Source organism: Athene noctua, chromosome 12, assembly GCF_965140245.1.
Source record: "Athene noctua chromosome 12, bAthNoc1.hap1.1, whole genome shotgun sequence".
NCBI lineage: Eukaryota > Metazoa > Chordata > Aves > Strigiformes > Strigidae > Athene > Athene noctua.
The window spans coordinates 3,280,687-3,292,066 of NC_134048.1; the positions used below are offsets into that span (position 1 = coordinate 3,280,687).

Genomic DNA, 11,380 nt, shown 5'->3' on the forward strand with positions numbered 1-11,380 from the left:
TTCGGGGAAGCTCCTGCTCTCCTTGTCCCCTGCTAATGCCTCCACTCTGCCTGCAAGCACCACGTGTCCTGCTATGGCTCCCCTTCCTTGCCAGTGCCCACCTCCCCTGCTATTGCCCCAAGTCCCTGTGAAAGCCCCCAGTTCCTGCCAGTGCCCATGTCCCACTGCCCTGGACAGAGGAGCATTCAGGCTCTGGCTCTGGCTGTGCCAGGCTCGGTGTGGCAGTGAAGGCAGGGGCTCTGGCCCAAACCTGCCTGTACAGGCAGCAGCACCATGCACAGCGGCTGCACTGTCCTCCTCCATGCTCCCTGCCCACAGGGGCAGGGTGCTGCCCCACATCTCCCCCGAGGGGCTCCATGGAGCATTTGGTCTGCCACGATGCACCATGCCAATGTGATGCCCATGGGAGTAAAAGGGACACATGCCCTGTGCTGGGTGGCTTCCCATGAGGAAAGCAGAGTTGGGGACACTGCTGTCCCTGCAAGGTTTGCCGCATCTACAACTGCCCCGGTGGCACTTCACCAAGCACCATCCTGCACCGACGGCAGCCCCCCAGTGCTGCGCACTAAGCACAGCCCCGTGGTGAGTGACACGGCCAGACCAGGGGGAACAGTCCCACAGGGCAGTCCTGGCACTCCTCAGCTTCAGCTACTGGTGGGATGAAGCAGCACCCCATCCCACTACCCCCCAAGGGGGTTGAGTCTGGAAAGCCCTAGGGAGGGGCTCTGCATGCCAGACCTCAGGATGCTCTCCCAGCATGGGTTAAGGGCTGGCTCACCACCCAGGTGCCAAGACCGTGCATTCACACAGACCCAACCGTTTGCCACAGTCGTAAAAAAACAACAGCCAGACTCCTTCATGTAACACCCCCTCCGCCGCATTCCTGCTAAGTGATTTTGGCTGTTGCCAGAGTAGCGTGAACTGGGAACCAGCTCCTCGCAGCCCCTTGCTGGTGTCACCCCAGTCAGTGCACGAGCTGGACATGCCACCCACCAGAGCCCTCCTGGGGTGCAAGCAGAGTCCGTCTGTCCCCACAGGCCAAGGCCATGCTAGCCCAGCTTCATTGCCATCACCACGAGTTCCAGTCATCCCCGCAGGTACCCCCGGGCTCAGCCACTGACATGACCTGGGTGCCTGGCGCTGGGATCCAAATCCCCTGGGAGCTGCTGGGGAGGCTATTTGGGATAGTCTTCCCCAAGGACTTGGTGCTCAGTCCTGGCAGGTCGCTGCCTGGCAGGGATGGAGCCCATGCATTGCCGTCGCCTGCCCCGCCTCCTCCGACCGCACATCTGGTCAACAGATGCTGGCCCAAAGGCTGGCTGGAGCCACGGACAAAGGCTCTGGCTACCTCCTCCCAGAGACGCAGAGCCAGCACTGCCGGATCCAGGCAGGTCTGCCTCTTCCCCCAGGCTTGGAGACCTTCCTGGAGGCTGGAAGGGGACGCAGAGCCCACCTGCCTGGCGCAGCGCCGAGCACAGCACCCAGGCACTGCCAGCGACCCCACCAGCTTGTCCACAGCCGAGCCCATCCAACATTCCCTCCATCCCCACAGGCATCCATCGGCTGCACCAAACGCTCAGCTTCCTGAGCCCACTCACCCTCAGGAGCTCATTTTGGACTCGTCCCGACAAAACAAGCCTCACTGCAGATCTCCACGGTGCATGGATGATACTGTTTTACCAAAAGAAATGGTGTTGTGCTACCTGGTAAAACTCCAGGCAGGTCAAACTGGAAAATATCCCCGGGAGGAGCTGGGGCTGGCTTAACCCAGCCACTGCCAGGATTAACCGTGCAGATTTGGCAGCCAGGGCGGCTCCAGCTCAGCTCATCACACCATCCCACCTGGGCCGGCCGCGCTCCAGCATCGTCACCGGCGAGGTGCCCCGGGCAGCCAGCAGGACCCCGTCTGCAGCCAGCGGAGACGGGGCAGGCAGGCAGGCGGGGATCAGCCGCCGTCGGCATTGGGGGGCCCGGATGGCTGGAAGGAGGGGTGGGAGAGAAATAACAAAGCTGTAAATCATGACACAAAACATGCATTCATTTTATTCACAAAAACAGCCTGGATTGCTAAAACATTACAAACAGCATTTCAATTTAATGATGTAGAGAGAGCTGGAGAGACGGGGATTTGAACAGAAGAGAAATATCACTTTTCGTAACTGCTTCAGCACAGGTCCTGCAATATTATTTTTATTTTGATTTTTACTTCAGTAAGTTTACAAAAATTACTTCTAGGAGTAAACCATTGCAATTAGGAGGTTTTCTGTACGCAGTGTTTCTTGTTCTATATTAATAAACTAACAATGAATTTTTTATTCTTTTTTTTTTTTATTCTTTTTTCCTTTTTCAAAGACCGCCAGTTGTGTAGCAATTGTTTTCTTCCACCTTTTATACCAAACCTCTTGCGGGTTAAACTTACATGGGTGAATGGCTAGGAAAAGGGATACTACATCGCTTTAAACATATTCTCATTTATAAACATGAAGTTGAGGCATTCTAGAAACTATCCACTCTATTGTATGATGGGAAAGAATCAAATAAAAAGTATAAATGAGGGTGCAATTAAACAACTGTGCTAAATTACAGTAGTGCTTATTAGTAACTAGATTTTAAAAGGTTACTGTAAATTTACATTCCCTACACAAGTACTGCATCTTTCACACATAAACAACATCAACACCAAAACACAGAAAGAAACTGATTGTCCATACTCTGTCTATTAAGTCTTGGTACTTTACAGATCCATTGTTTTTTTCTTTTAATTATTTTTATTTGAAAAGCAGTTAAATGTCTGACTAGGACTCGAAGATGTTAAAACGAACGCAAAAAAAAAATTATAAAAACAGGAATGAGATTTGCGAGAAAATATTTTTGGTTCTAAAGAGACACAGGTGCATCCATTCATTTCAGCCAAAAATCCCTTGCCTGAGACAACACAAGCAAGCAGTGACATTGCACTTGGATGACAGAGCTTTGGGATTCCCGTTCCTACTGGAACCATCTGAACGCGGCTCCTGTAGGAAGCATCACCTTCTGGAAAGGAAGAGAGACAGGGAGGGGGTACAGAAGAAGAAAGGACAAGGCGTTAGGTCGGGTCCGGCACAGCCGCGCAGCACCAGGGTTGTGCACCCGCATCCCTCCACCTCCCCTGCCCACCCCCCCTCACCGGCCTGGGCTTGGCACCCCCGACGCAGCCCAGCCGTGCATCCCGCGATTTCAGCCCACCAGCCATGCTGGAATGCGAGACAGAGGGGACAGGGGTCACCCTGCTGCCAGCCCCCCACCCCAGCAGGGCACCCCCCAGCACAGTGGCTCAGCCATTGTGTCCCTACGCAGTGGCCGGCACAATGGCACGGCCCCCGACTTCCCCTCCAGTTGATAGCGAGCACAATGGCCGGGCCGCAGTGAGCCGGCGTGGCCCGGCACGGCAGGCCCCTCGCTTGCCAGCCCCCACCTACCCTGTCACAGAGGGATGACAGCCGGCAGACAGGAGCCCAGGCAACAGATGGGTTTAGCAGGGCATTTGGGAGGAAACTGAGGCAGGGAATGAGCTAGCCAGGCTTGGGGCCAGCAGACGCGGGAGCATCACCCTGGCCACAACGGACAACCTTGTCCCCAACAGAACAGCCCAAGGCACCACTGAGGACCTCTTGGCATCTTGCAGGGAAAGAGGGATGAGTCACAGCAGGCTAAACCCTACATGCAACAAAGCACCCAACAACAGACAAGTCCACTTTAAGCCACCCCAACAGCTCTGCGGTCCTCTGGGGGGACCACCTGCGACATTCCCCAGCTGGATGGGGTGGCAAGTCCGTGCAATGTTCATGAGACCATGGGTGGAGTATGCAAGGACCACAATGTCTCTCGATGCCAACAGCTCCCAAGCAAGGCCAAGCCATGCTAGCCAGAGGATAGGGCCATACAATCACCAACAGGATGTGCCTCAGAGGGCCCTTCAGGTCCTGCATCTCCAAATAAGCAAATGATCGTAGCGGGAAACAAGCCACAGGCTGCAGTGACAGGAGCAGGGCAACAGGCTGGGCTGCCACGGGGCAGTGGGGAAACAGCCAGCACCAGCTCCTGGCATTGAGCCCTTGTGCAGGTCACGCCATGTGTTGTCCCAAGAGTCAAAACCATGCCACATTCAGGTCCCTAACTACACACAGGAGCCAGTCAGTTCTTATCAGGGCCTTCTCTTGGATCAAGACACCCACCAATCCTCAGTGAGTAACCAGGGCAGCGTCTCACCACATCCCTGCAGGAGGGACCCCAACATGCTCACTTCTACAGGCACCATGACCAAACATGGGGCTTGGGCAAGGGGAGGGAAGCAAAGGGCGAGAATGGGCAAGAGATGGTGCAAGAGATTGGCTGCTAACAGATGGCACCTTATCCTGCTCCAGCCCATGTCTGGTCCTCTGGGCAAACTGCGCTGGGGTGGTCAATGAGCAGAGAGCTGCAGCATCACCACTTTCCCAAAGGTCTCTGCAATATGTAATCAGGCATCTATGGGAGACACAAGTGCCTCTGGCCAGTGATGCACGGGGCATGGCACACCACCCATGCTGGACCCTGCCCAAGGCGCTGGATGCAGAACCAGTGGGACAGAGCACGGCGGACTCTCCAGCAAGGGCCACCTACTCAGATACATCATCCCAGGAGAGAGAAACAAGGGAAGAAGGGGCTCCTAATGGGTCTGGAAGGAGATGTCGGATACATGTCACTTTAAACACCCCTTCCCCTTCATTGTTAAAGCAAGCTGGACACACAGCTCTAACGTGGATGCCCAAGACAGATCCCCCCTCATCCCCACGATCATAGAATCACATAATCAATTGGGCTGGAGAGGACTTTCACAGACCATCCAGTTCAACCCCCCTGCCGTGCACAGGGACATCTTTCAGGTTCCTCAAAGCTCCATCCAACCTGACCTTGAACCCTTCCAATGACAGGACATCCACAACTTCTCTGGGGGACTTGTTCATTGTCTCGGCACCCTCATCATACAGCATTTCTTCCTTAAGTCCAACCTAACCTTGCCCTCTTCCAGTTTCAAACTGCCTCTTGTCCTGTCATGACAGGCCTTGCTGAAAAGTCTCTGTGAGACTCACATGAGGGTGACAGTGACTCTCACACCAGTGCTAGCTGGGGCACCAAGGCACTTCACCAAGGTTTCTCCAGATGGAGGACAGCTCTGTTGAGTCAAATCACTATTCGTGGCCTTAATGTAACCTACAGCTCTGGAGACAAGCCCAGGGTGACCTATACAGAGCTGGCCACCAGCACCCACAGCATTACCTGGGGCTGCTGGGTCTGGCAGAGCCTGGAGGAGCCTTGTCAGTGCAGGGACATGCTGCTGCCTGCTCCAATCATCCGACCAGCCTTGCTGGTTTTAGACCCTCAGCCAGCCACCACCACAGCGAGACACCTGCGGTGACCGGTTATTCAGGCTCTGTAGATGTGCAGATAAAGCTTAACAGCAGCAGAGGGATTTAGCCCAGTTTTTTATGCCACCATAAAGGTTTAATTCTATTTTTTTCTTTTACTGCTTGATTTTAGATCAACGTTTAATCACAGCTGTAGCCCCTGTCCGGGCTCTCCAAGGACACTCCCCTGGACACACCAGGCTGGCAGACCAGAGTCACTGACGGCTGCTCTTCTCCCAGGCAATGGCACAGATCCCCACAGAGGGGGATATTGCTTCACAAAGCCCTATGAATTTTTCAGCTCCATATGAACGGCCACTGAATGGCTTCTCCTGTCCCGGTATAGAGTACTATGGTGTGATGGCACCCCACCAGGACCTGCGGTCCATGGAGCTGCCGAGCTGGCAGCAGCTCTGTGTCCTGGCCACCGCCACCTCCAGATGGGTCTCCACTACAAGGCAGGTGCTGGTGGTTGCCCTAGGGTTGGCTCAACACAACGCATTACCAAAGCTGGTTGACATAGGGCTAGGTTTAACAACCTAGTCACTGACCCAGATGACCTTAGGACATCAGCCATGGTCCCAGCACCCCTGTCCCATACAAATACAGCCACAATCTAGTTCAACCCTACGAAGGTCAGCACACAGCACAAGTGGATATCCTGAGAGAGGGGAGGATCTGCTCTGAAAAGAGGATGGTGATGCTCTGGAGAGATCCACATCTGCCCAGACATCCATCCCCACCAGCACAACATCTCTTCTCGGCTTCAGCACACCTATGGTCATGCCCAACTCATCTTTGGTGGGGCACAGCTCTATTACATGAAGAGCCATATTTCAGTGGCTTCAATTTCTCAGCCAGCCATGAGATGGGGAAACCAATCAAGGGGGTGAATGTTTCATGGGCTCCCGGTGCTATTGATCATCTCCAGACCCAGCACATAGCTGGGAGAAGGAAGTGACTCCTCCGGTTGCTGTGAGCTCTGAGTCTATTGACCTGCTTTAGGACTCTTTGGAAGAGATGAACTTTTTTTTTTTCCTCTTTCTCCCTTTTTCCAGATCACTGACTCAGCAAATTAGAACAAGAATATAATTTAGCAATACAGCGGTTTTTGAAAGACACAGTCCCCCTCTCCTCATTCCCACCGCCCAAATAGATTTTTTTTTCCCCTTCACTATTCATTCAGAGCTGATGCTAATTGAAAAACACTGAACAAGGCTAAGAAAACTGTGAGTTGTCTCTTTGGGACGACCAGCGGATGGGCAATGCCCTCGTGCCAGGATGTGCGATTCAGCTGATGTCTGGGTGACGTTTTAGCCTTTGCAGGCTCTGGGGATGCACTCACCATCAGGAAGAAGCATGTTGGCACAGCTGACAGTGGGATCAGCTCCCAGAAAAATCAAACCCACCTTAAGCACGACACATGGGGGACCTGGCAGACAGGTCTTGACCCAGAGCACCCCCAGGTGTGCACCAAGAGGCAGGCTCTGCCAGAACAGCATGCCCACGTACCACCCCTGTCCTGCATCCCAGCACCACCAGCACCCAGCCCTCGCCCCTGCCACGCCGTGCCATGCCATGCCATGTGACCAGCAGCTACCCACAGCCTCGGCTGAATTTCAGACCCACAAGATGACCTGGGTCACCAGACTGTTGCTGTGCTCCTCACGTGATTATCGCACCTCCCAGAGGACTGGGCAAGGTGGCACCTCAGCCCAACAGCAGCTTGCAGTGGCTCTCCTTCAAGGCCAACGGCAACACCCATGGGCAGACCATGGTGGGCAGTGACAACCTGAGTACTGCCTCAAAGCCTCACACCAGGGGAGATCCAGCCATCCCCGTGCTCGGCAGGTGCAGCAGGAGCAGGGGTGCTCCCAGCTCAGTCAGGTGGTGAAGCCGGCACACCACATGTGGGGACTGTGGCTCACCAGAAAATCTGACAGGTGCTTTACAGACTCATCCTGACCACCCCCGATGGATGTTGGCTCTGGCAGAGCCAGCACGGCCACATCACAGGAGATGCTGCCCAGTGCATGCTGCAGCTGTTTACCACCCAAAACCAGGGACCAGCGTGCTCCCCCTCAGAGTGAAAAGCAAGCTAAGGGGCTGGGCTCCAGCTGCACCATGGCCACAGGTTTCACTGTCACTGATTACCCCCAAGTTCTGCCTCAAAAAGCTGCCTCCTGCCTCCCGATCTTCTGACCTGATCGCCGGGTTAGAAGTCGCTCCCTGGCTCAGGGAGCTGCAGCCCACCCAGGACAAGGGATGCTGGCACTGAAACTCAGAGACCTGCTGCTGCCCACGCCTGCAAAGGCGAAAGTGAAACCCAGTATGCCCAGGGACCCCAGGGAGAGCCCCGAGCCCTCCTCCCCAAGCCAATCAACCCCAGGATGTAAGGGAGGGCTGGAACTGGGGACACTGGGCAGACCACACATCTCACGCTGAGAACTGTTAACGGAAAAGGGAAAAATAAAAAAGTAAGAAGTACCAGGTGTTTTATTATCTAGGGCAAGATCCAAACCCAGGAGCGCAGCCCAAGGAGGGGTTAGGGTGCCTGAGAGGGGCCGGTTACCTCCAGTGCTGCAGAAGGCTTCTTTTTGAGTTCTTCACATTTTCGGAATTTGCAAATCTGGTGGCCAGTTTTGCGATTCCTACAACTGCTGCACTGCTCGCAGTTTATCCGTCTTCGGCAGGGCGGGCACATGCCGCATCTTTTCCGTTTCTTTTTCCCCGAATTGATGGCAGATGCCAACTCATTCTGCATGGGATACTCTGCCAAGCCAGCCATATGGAGCGCGCTCTCTGCCAGAAACACGCCGGCAGGGGTCATAATGAAAAGGCCTGGGTTGATGGGAAAAGCCCCCAGGTAAGGAAAATCAGAGGGGCCGTTCATTGTCTCTGCAGCTGAGACTGCCTCCATATCAGAGATACCAGTCCCGTGGTCGCTTGCTAGAGGAAGATGCTCCTGTACCACTCTTTTGAGCATTTCTGTCGACTGAGCAAACTGTTGTAGGGCGGTCTGTCCTTCTGAGGAGATCTCCGACACCCGGTCTAATTTGCTCAGCATACTAGAGATGTTTTTGTGCTTTGAGGTAGAATGACTTTTATCCACAGTTGCTTCGTTCCCATTAGCTAAGGGGTTGCCTTTCTCTGAATGTTCGCTTACTGAGCTGCTGCTACCAAAGGTAGAATAGTGGGAGAGTGGACGGGACTTCTTAAGACTTTTGTTCAAAGGTTCACTTATTATTCCACTTTTGTTCCTCCTCTCAGAGTTGACAGGGGGTTGAGAGTCATCTTGATTATTTTTTTCCGTCTCTGGCTTGTTCCCAGTGTCTTGATGGGAGCCCGAATTTGACATGGTGCCCGGAGCACAATGACAAAACCAAACCCAAAATTTAAAAAAAAAAAAAAAACAAAAAAAAAACACCAAACCCCCAAAACCCACCCCCAACACCAAAGCAAAAGACCCCCAAAGCCCTTCTGGTAGCACCAGCCCGCCAGCCACCAGGGAAAGCTTAGGCGGGAACGCTCATCAAGGGGGCGTCTCCTCCAGCGTCACCTGCAGAGGACTTCAGTCCAATCTCAGTGCAAAGACATACTCTGCAGCTCTGGTACACAACATGCGGCTCTGGAAGTAGAAAAGAAAAGAGAGTTAGCGCTGGCAAGAGCCAACAGGCTTTTCAAAGCAGCTCTTCCTCCCCCTGCCATGAAAGTCTCAGCACCGTGAACAAAGAAACTCCAGGGAACGGACCTCAGTGAAGATCCGTTCCGCTGCTCTTTAAAAGGGTCGACATCCAGACAGAAATAGGGGGTCACTGGGGAAGTCCTGGCCTGGTAGCAATGGCACTCAGCCGCTTAAAGGCTCTCTGTGCCCAGCTCTCCGCCCCCAGGGACTGCAGCCCCAGGGAAGTCACAGGGTTCACCTCCTGCTCCGCTCCAGCGGCATGCAGCCCCCACACCAGATGGGACGTCGGGCGCCCGCAGGATGCCCCCAGGCCGGCAGCCAGAGCTCCTGTGAAAGGTACCTGGTCTGCACCCTGCAGCCCCTGTTCCCCTGGCTGGGGGCCATGGAGGCAGCAAGCTACAGGGCTGTGCCCTGTCTCCCATGCCTTCCCCTGCACCACCCCCCCAAGATGATGCTGCTCACCCAGCCCAGGCTAGGCTGGATCCCTCACCCTCCTCCTCCTCCTCCTCCTGGGCCCTTGTCCCTGGGCACTGCACACCAGTGGTGGGCAGGCGAAGGAAGCCACATGGGGAGCTGCAGCGTCCATCTCCAAGCCCCACAGGGAGCCACAAAGTCCACCTCCAAACCCTGACAAGAGCTGCCAGTGTCCACCTTCAAGTCCCACGGGTGCCTGCAGAATCCACCCCCAAGCCCCTGCAGCATCCTCCTCCAAACCCCCGGGGCAGCCACGGTGTCCACCTCCAAGGCCCAGTGCTGCCCTCCTGCCATGCCCCCACATGCCCTGCCCACACGCCCACCGCAGGCGCCCAGCGCTCTGGTGAGGGAGGGGCCCAGCAGCGATGGCAAGAGCTCCCCCTCGGCACCATTCCCAGGAGCAGGGGCGATGCCGCTGTCCCCTGGGTGGCTCTGGGGCAGCTGGGCCCAGGGTGGCTGTGAACACTTGTTGTTGTGAAATTCCTCCTCCTCCCCTCCCGGGCACGCACGCACGCACAGGCACCGCCGGAGTAATCAGGCTTTAGAGGAGAAAAGCTGCAGGGCTTAGCGGAGCAGGAACCCATGTCCCCACCCCAGCAGCAGCTGGGGGAGGGCAGTACCAGGAGGAGGCCCCTCGCCTACCCCATTCCTTCATTGCGGGAGCCTCCTCTCCAGAGTCCGGGAAGGGACACAGCCACATTCAGAGAGCTCTGCCAGGACCGTCACTCCTGCCCAGGGGTGATGCAGCAAAGCGAGGAGCACCCCTGCACCCCCTTGCACCCCATTCCTACTCATCCATCACCCTTCATGTCCCCTTCATCACAGCTGAGCTGCCAAGCACCCCCCAGCAACCCTGCTACAGCCCAGGGCCTTCCCCACGGACACGGCTTGGCAGCTGAGCTGCAGGCATCACCGTTAAAACACTGATGGGCGCAAGGTCCCCGTGCCAACCACCATGGTACTGGCAGAGGAAGACAACCAGTCTCACCCTGGTGCCAGAGCCGGCTCGCCTGTGGAGAATGCCCCCCCGCCCTCAAACTAAAAACCGCTTGCTTCAGCTGCTGCGGGATTTAAGATGCAGCGTGGATCGATGCAGGGTTTGGGTTCCAGCCTGGAGCTCGCCAGGCCACGTGGGGAGGGAGGGCTGCGGAGGCAGGACAGACTGCCCTTCCCTGAGCATCGCACTCCACGCTGGGCAGGGGGCTGATGGGCAGTGACAAGGCTGCACCCTAAATGGGTGCTGGGAGGGTGGGTGAGCTGCTGGGGATGGGGGGGCCTCTCCCTGGAGGCATTAGGGCAGGTCACACCTTAACACCAAAAGCAACGGGTGCTGGGGCTGGAGTGGGGAGCGCAGCAGGAAAAGCACCGGACGGGAGGATGTGAGATAAAGCTGCCCGGAGGCGTTATCTCACGCCCGCCTGCGGCTGCCTTTCCTGCGGCCCTGCGCCTCTTCCGTCCCGTGGCGCAGCAGCCCTGCTCAGCCGCCAAGCAGGGAGCCAAGCGCTGGGCCAGATCTGCTCGGGATTCACCAGCCCCCCTGCTCGCCTTGAGGCACTGGAACCGCCAAGCTGCGGTGCTGCTGTGGCCTTAACCTGGGGTCTCCAGCCACGCCCGGGAGCGAACCTCGCTTCGCTACGGCAAAGAGCCCGAGTCGTGCCCACGTGGGGTTCGCCACCGCACCAAGGAGTCCCCCTCAGCCTCACGGCACAGGACAGCGGGGTCTGGATGCGAAGTGGGGAGGCCACCAGCTGGAGACACGCTTTGGCCTCAGTCATCATCAGTCCTCATCTTCCTC

At 56.1% G+C, this 11,380-nt stretch overlaps 1 protein-coding gene across 1 annotated transcript; it reads right to left on the reverse strand.

Moving 5' to 3' along the window:
• Positions 1-2,024: 2,024 nt before the first annotated feature.
• On the reverse strand, positions 2,025-8,813 carry CXXC5 (CXXC finger protein 5). Its single transcript, XM_074915961.1, has 2 exons — positions 7,999-8,813; positions 2,025-3,033 (listed from the first exon to the last, which is right to left on the reverse strand). The coding sequence occupies exons 1-2, from the start codon at positions 8,782-8,784 to the stop codon at positions 2,989-2,991; spliced, it is 831 nt and encodes a 276-aa protein (XP_074772062.1). The 5' UTR covers positions 8,785-8,813; the 3' UTR covers positions 2,025-2,988.
• Positions 8,814-11,380: the final 2,567 nt, after the last annotated feature.

Coding starts and splice junctions, on each gene's coding strand:
- CXXC5 (XM_074915961.1), bottom strand. CDS start 8,784: ATGTCAAATTCGGGCTCCCATCAAGACACTGGGAACAAGCCAGAGACG. Junction 3,034..7,998: donor AGCCTTCTGCAGCACTGGAG/GTAACCGGCCCC, acceptor CTTCCTTTCCAG/AAGGTGATGCTTCCTACAGG.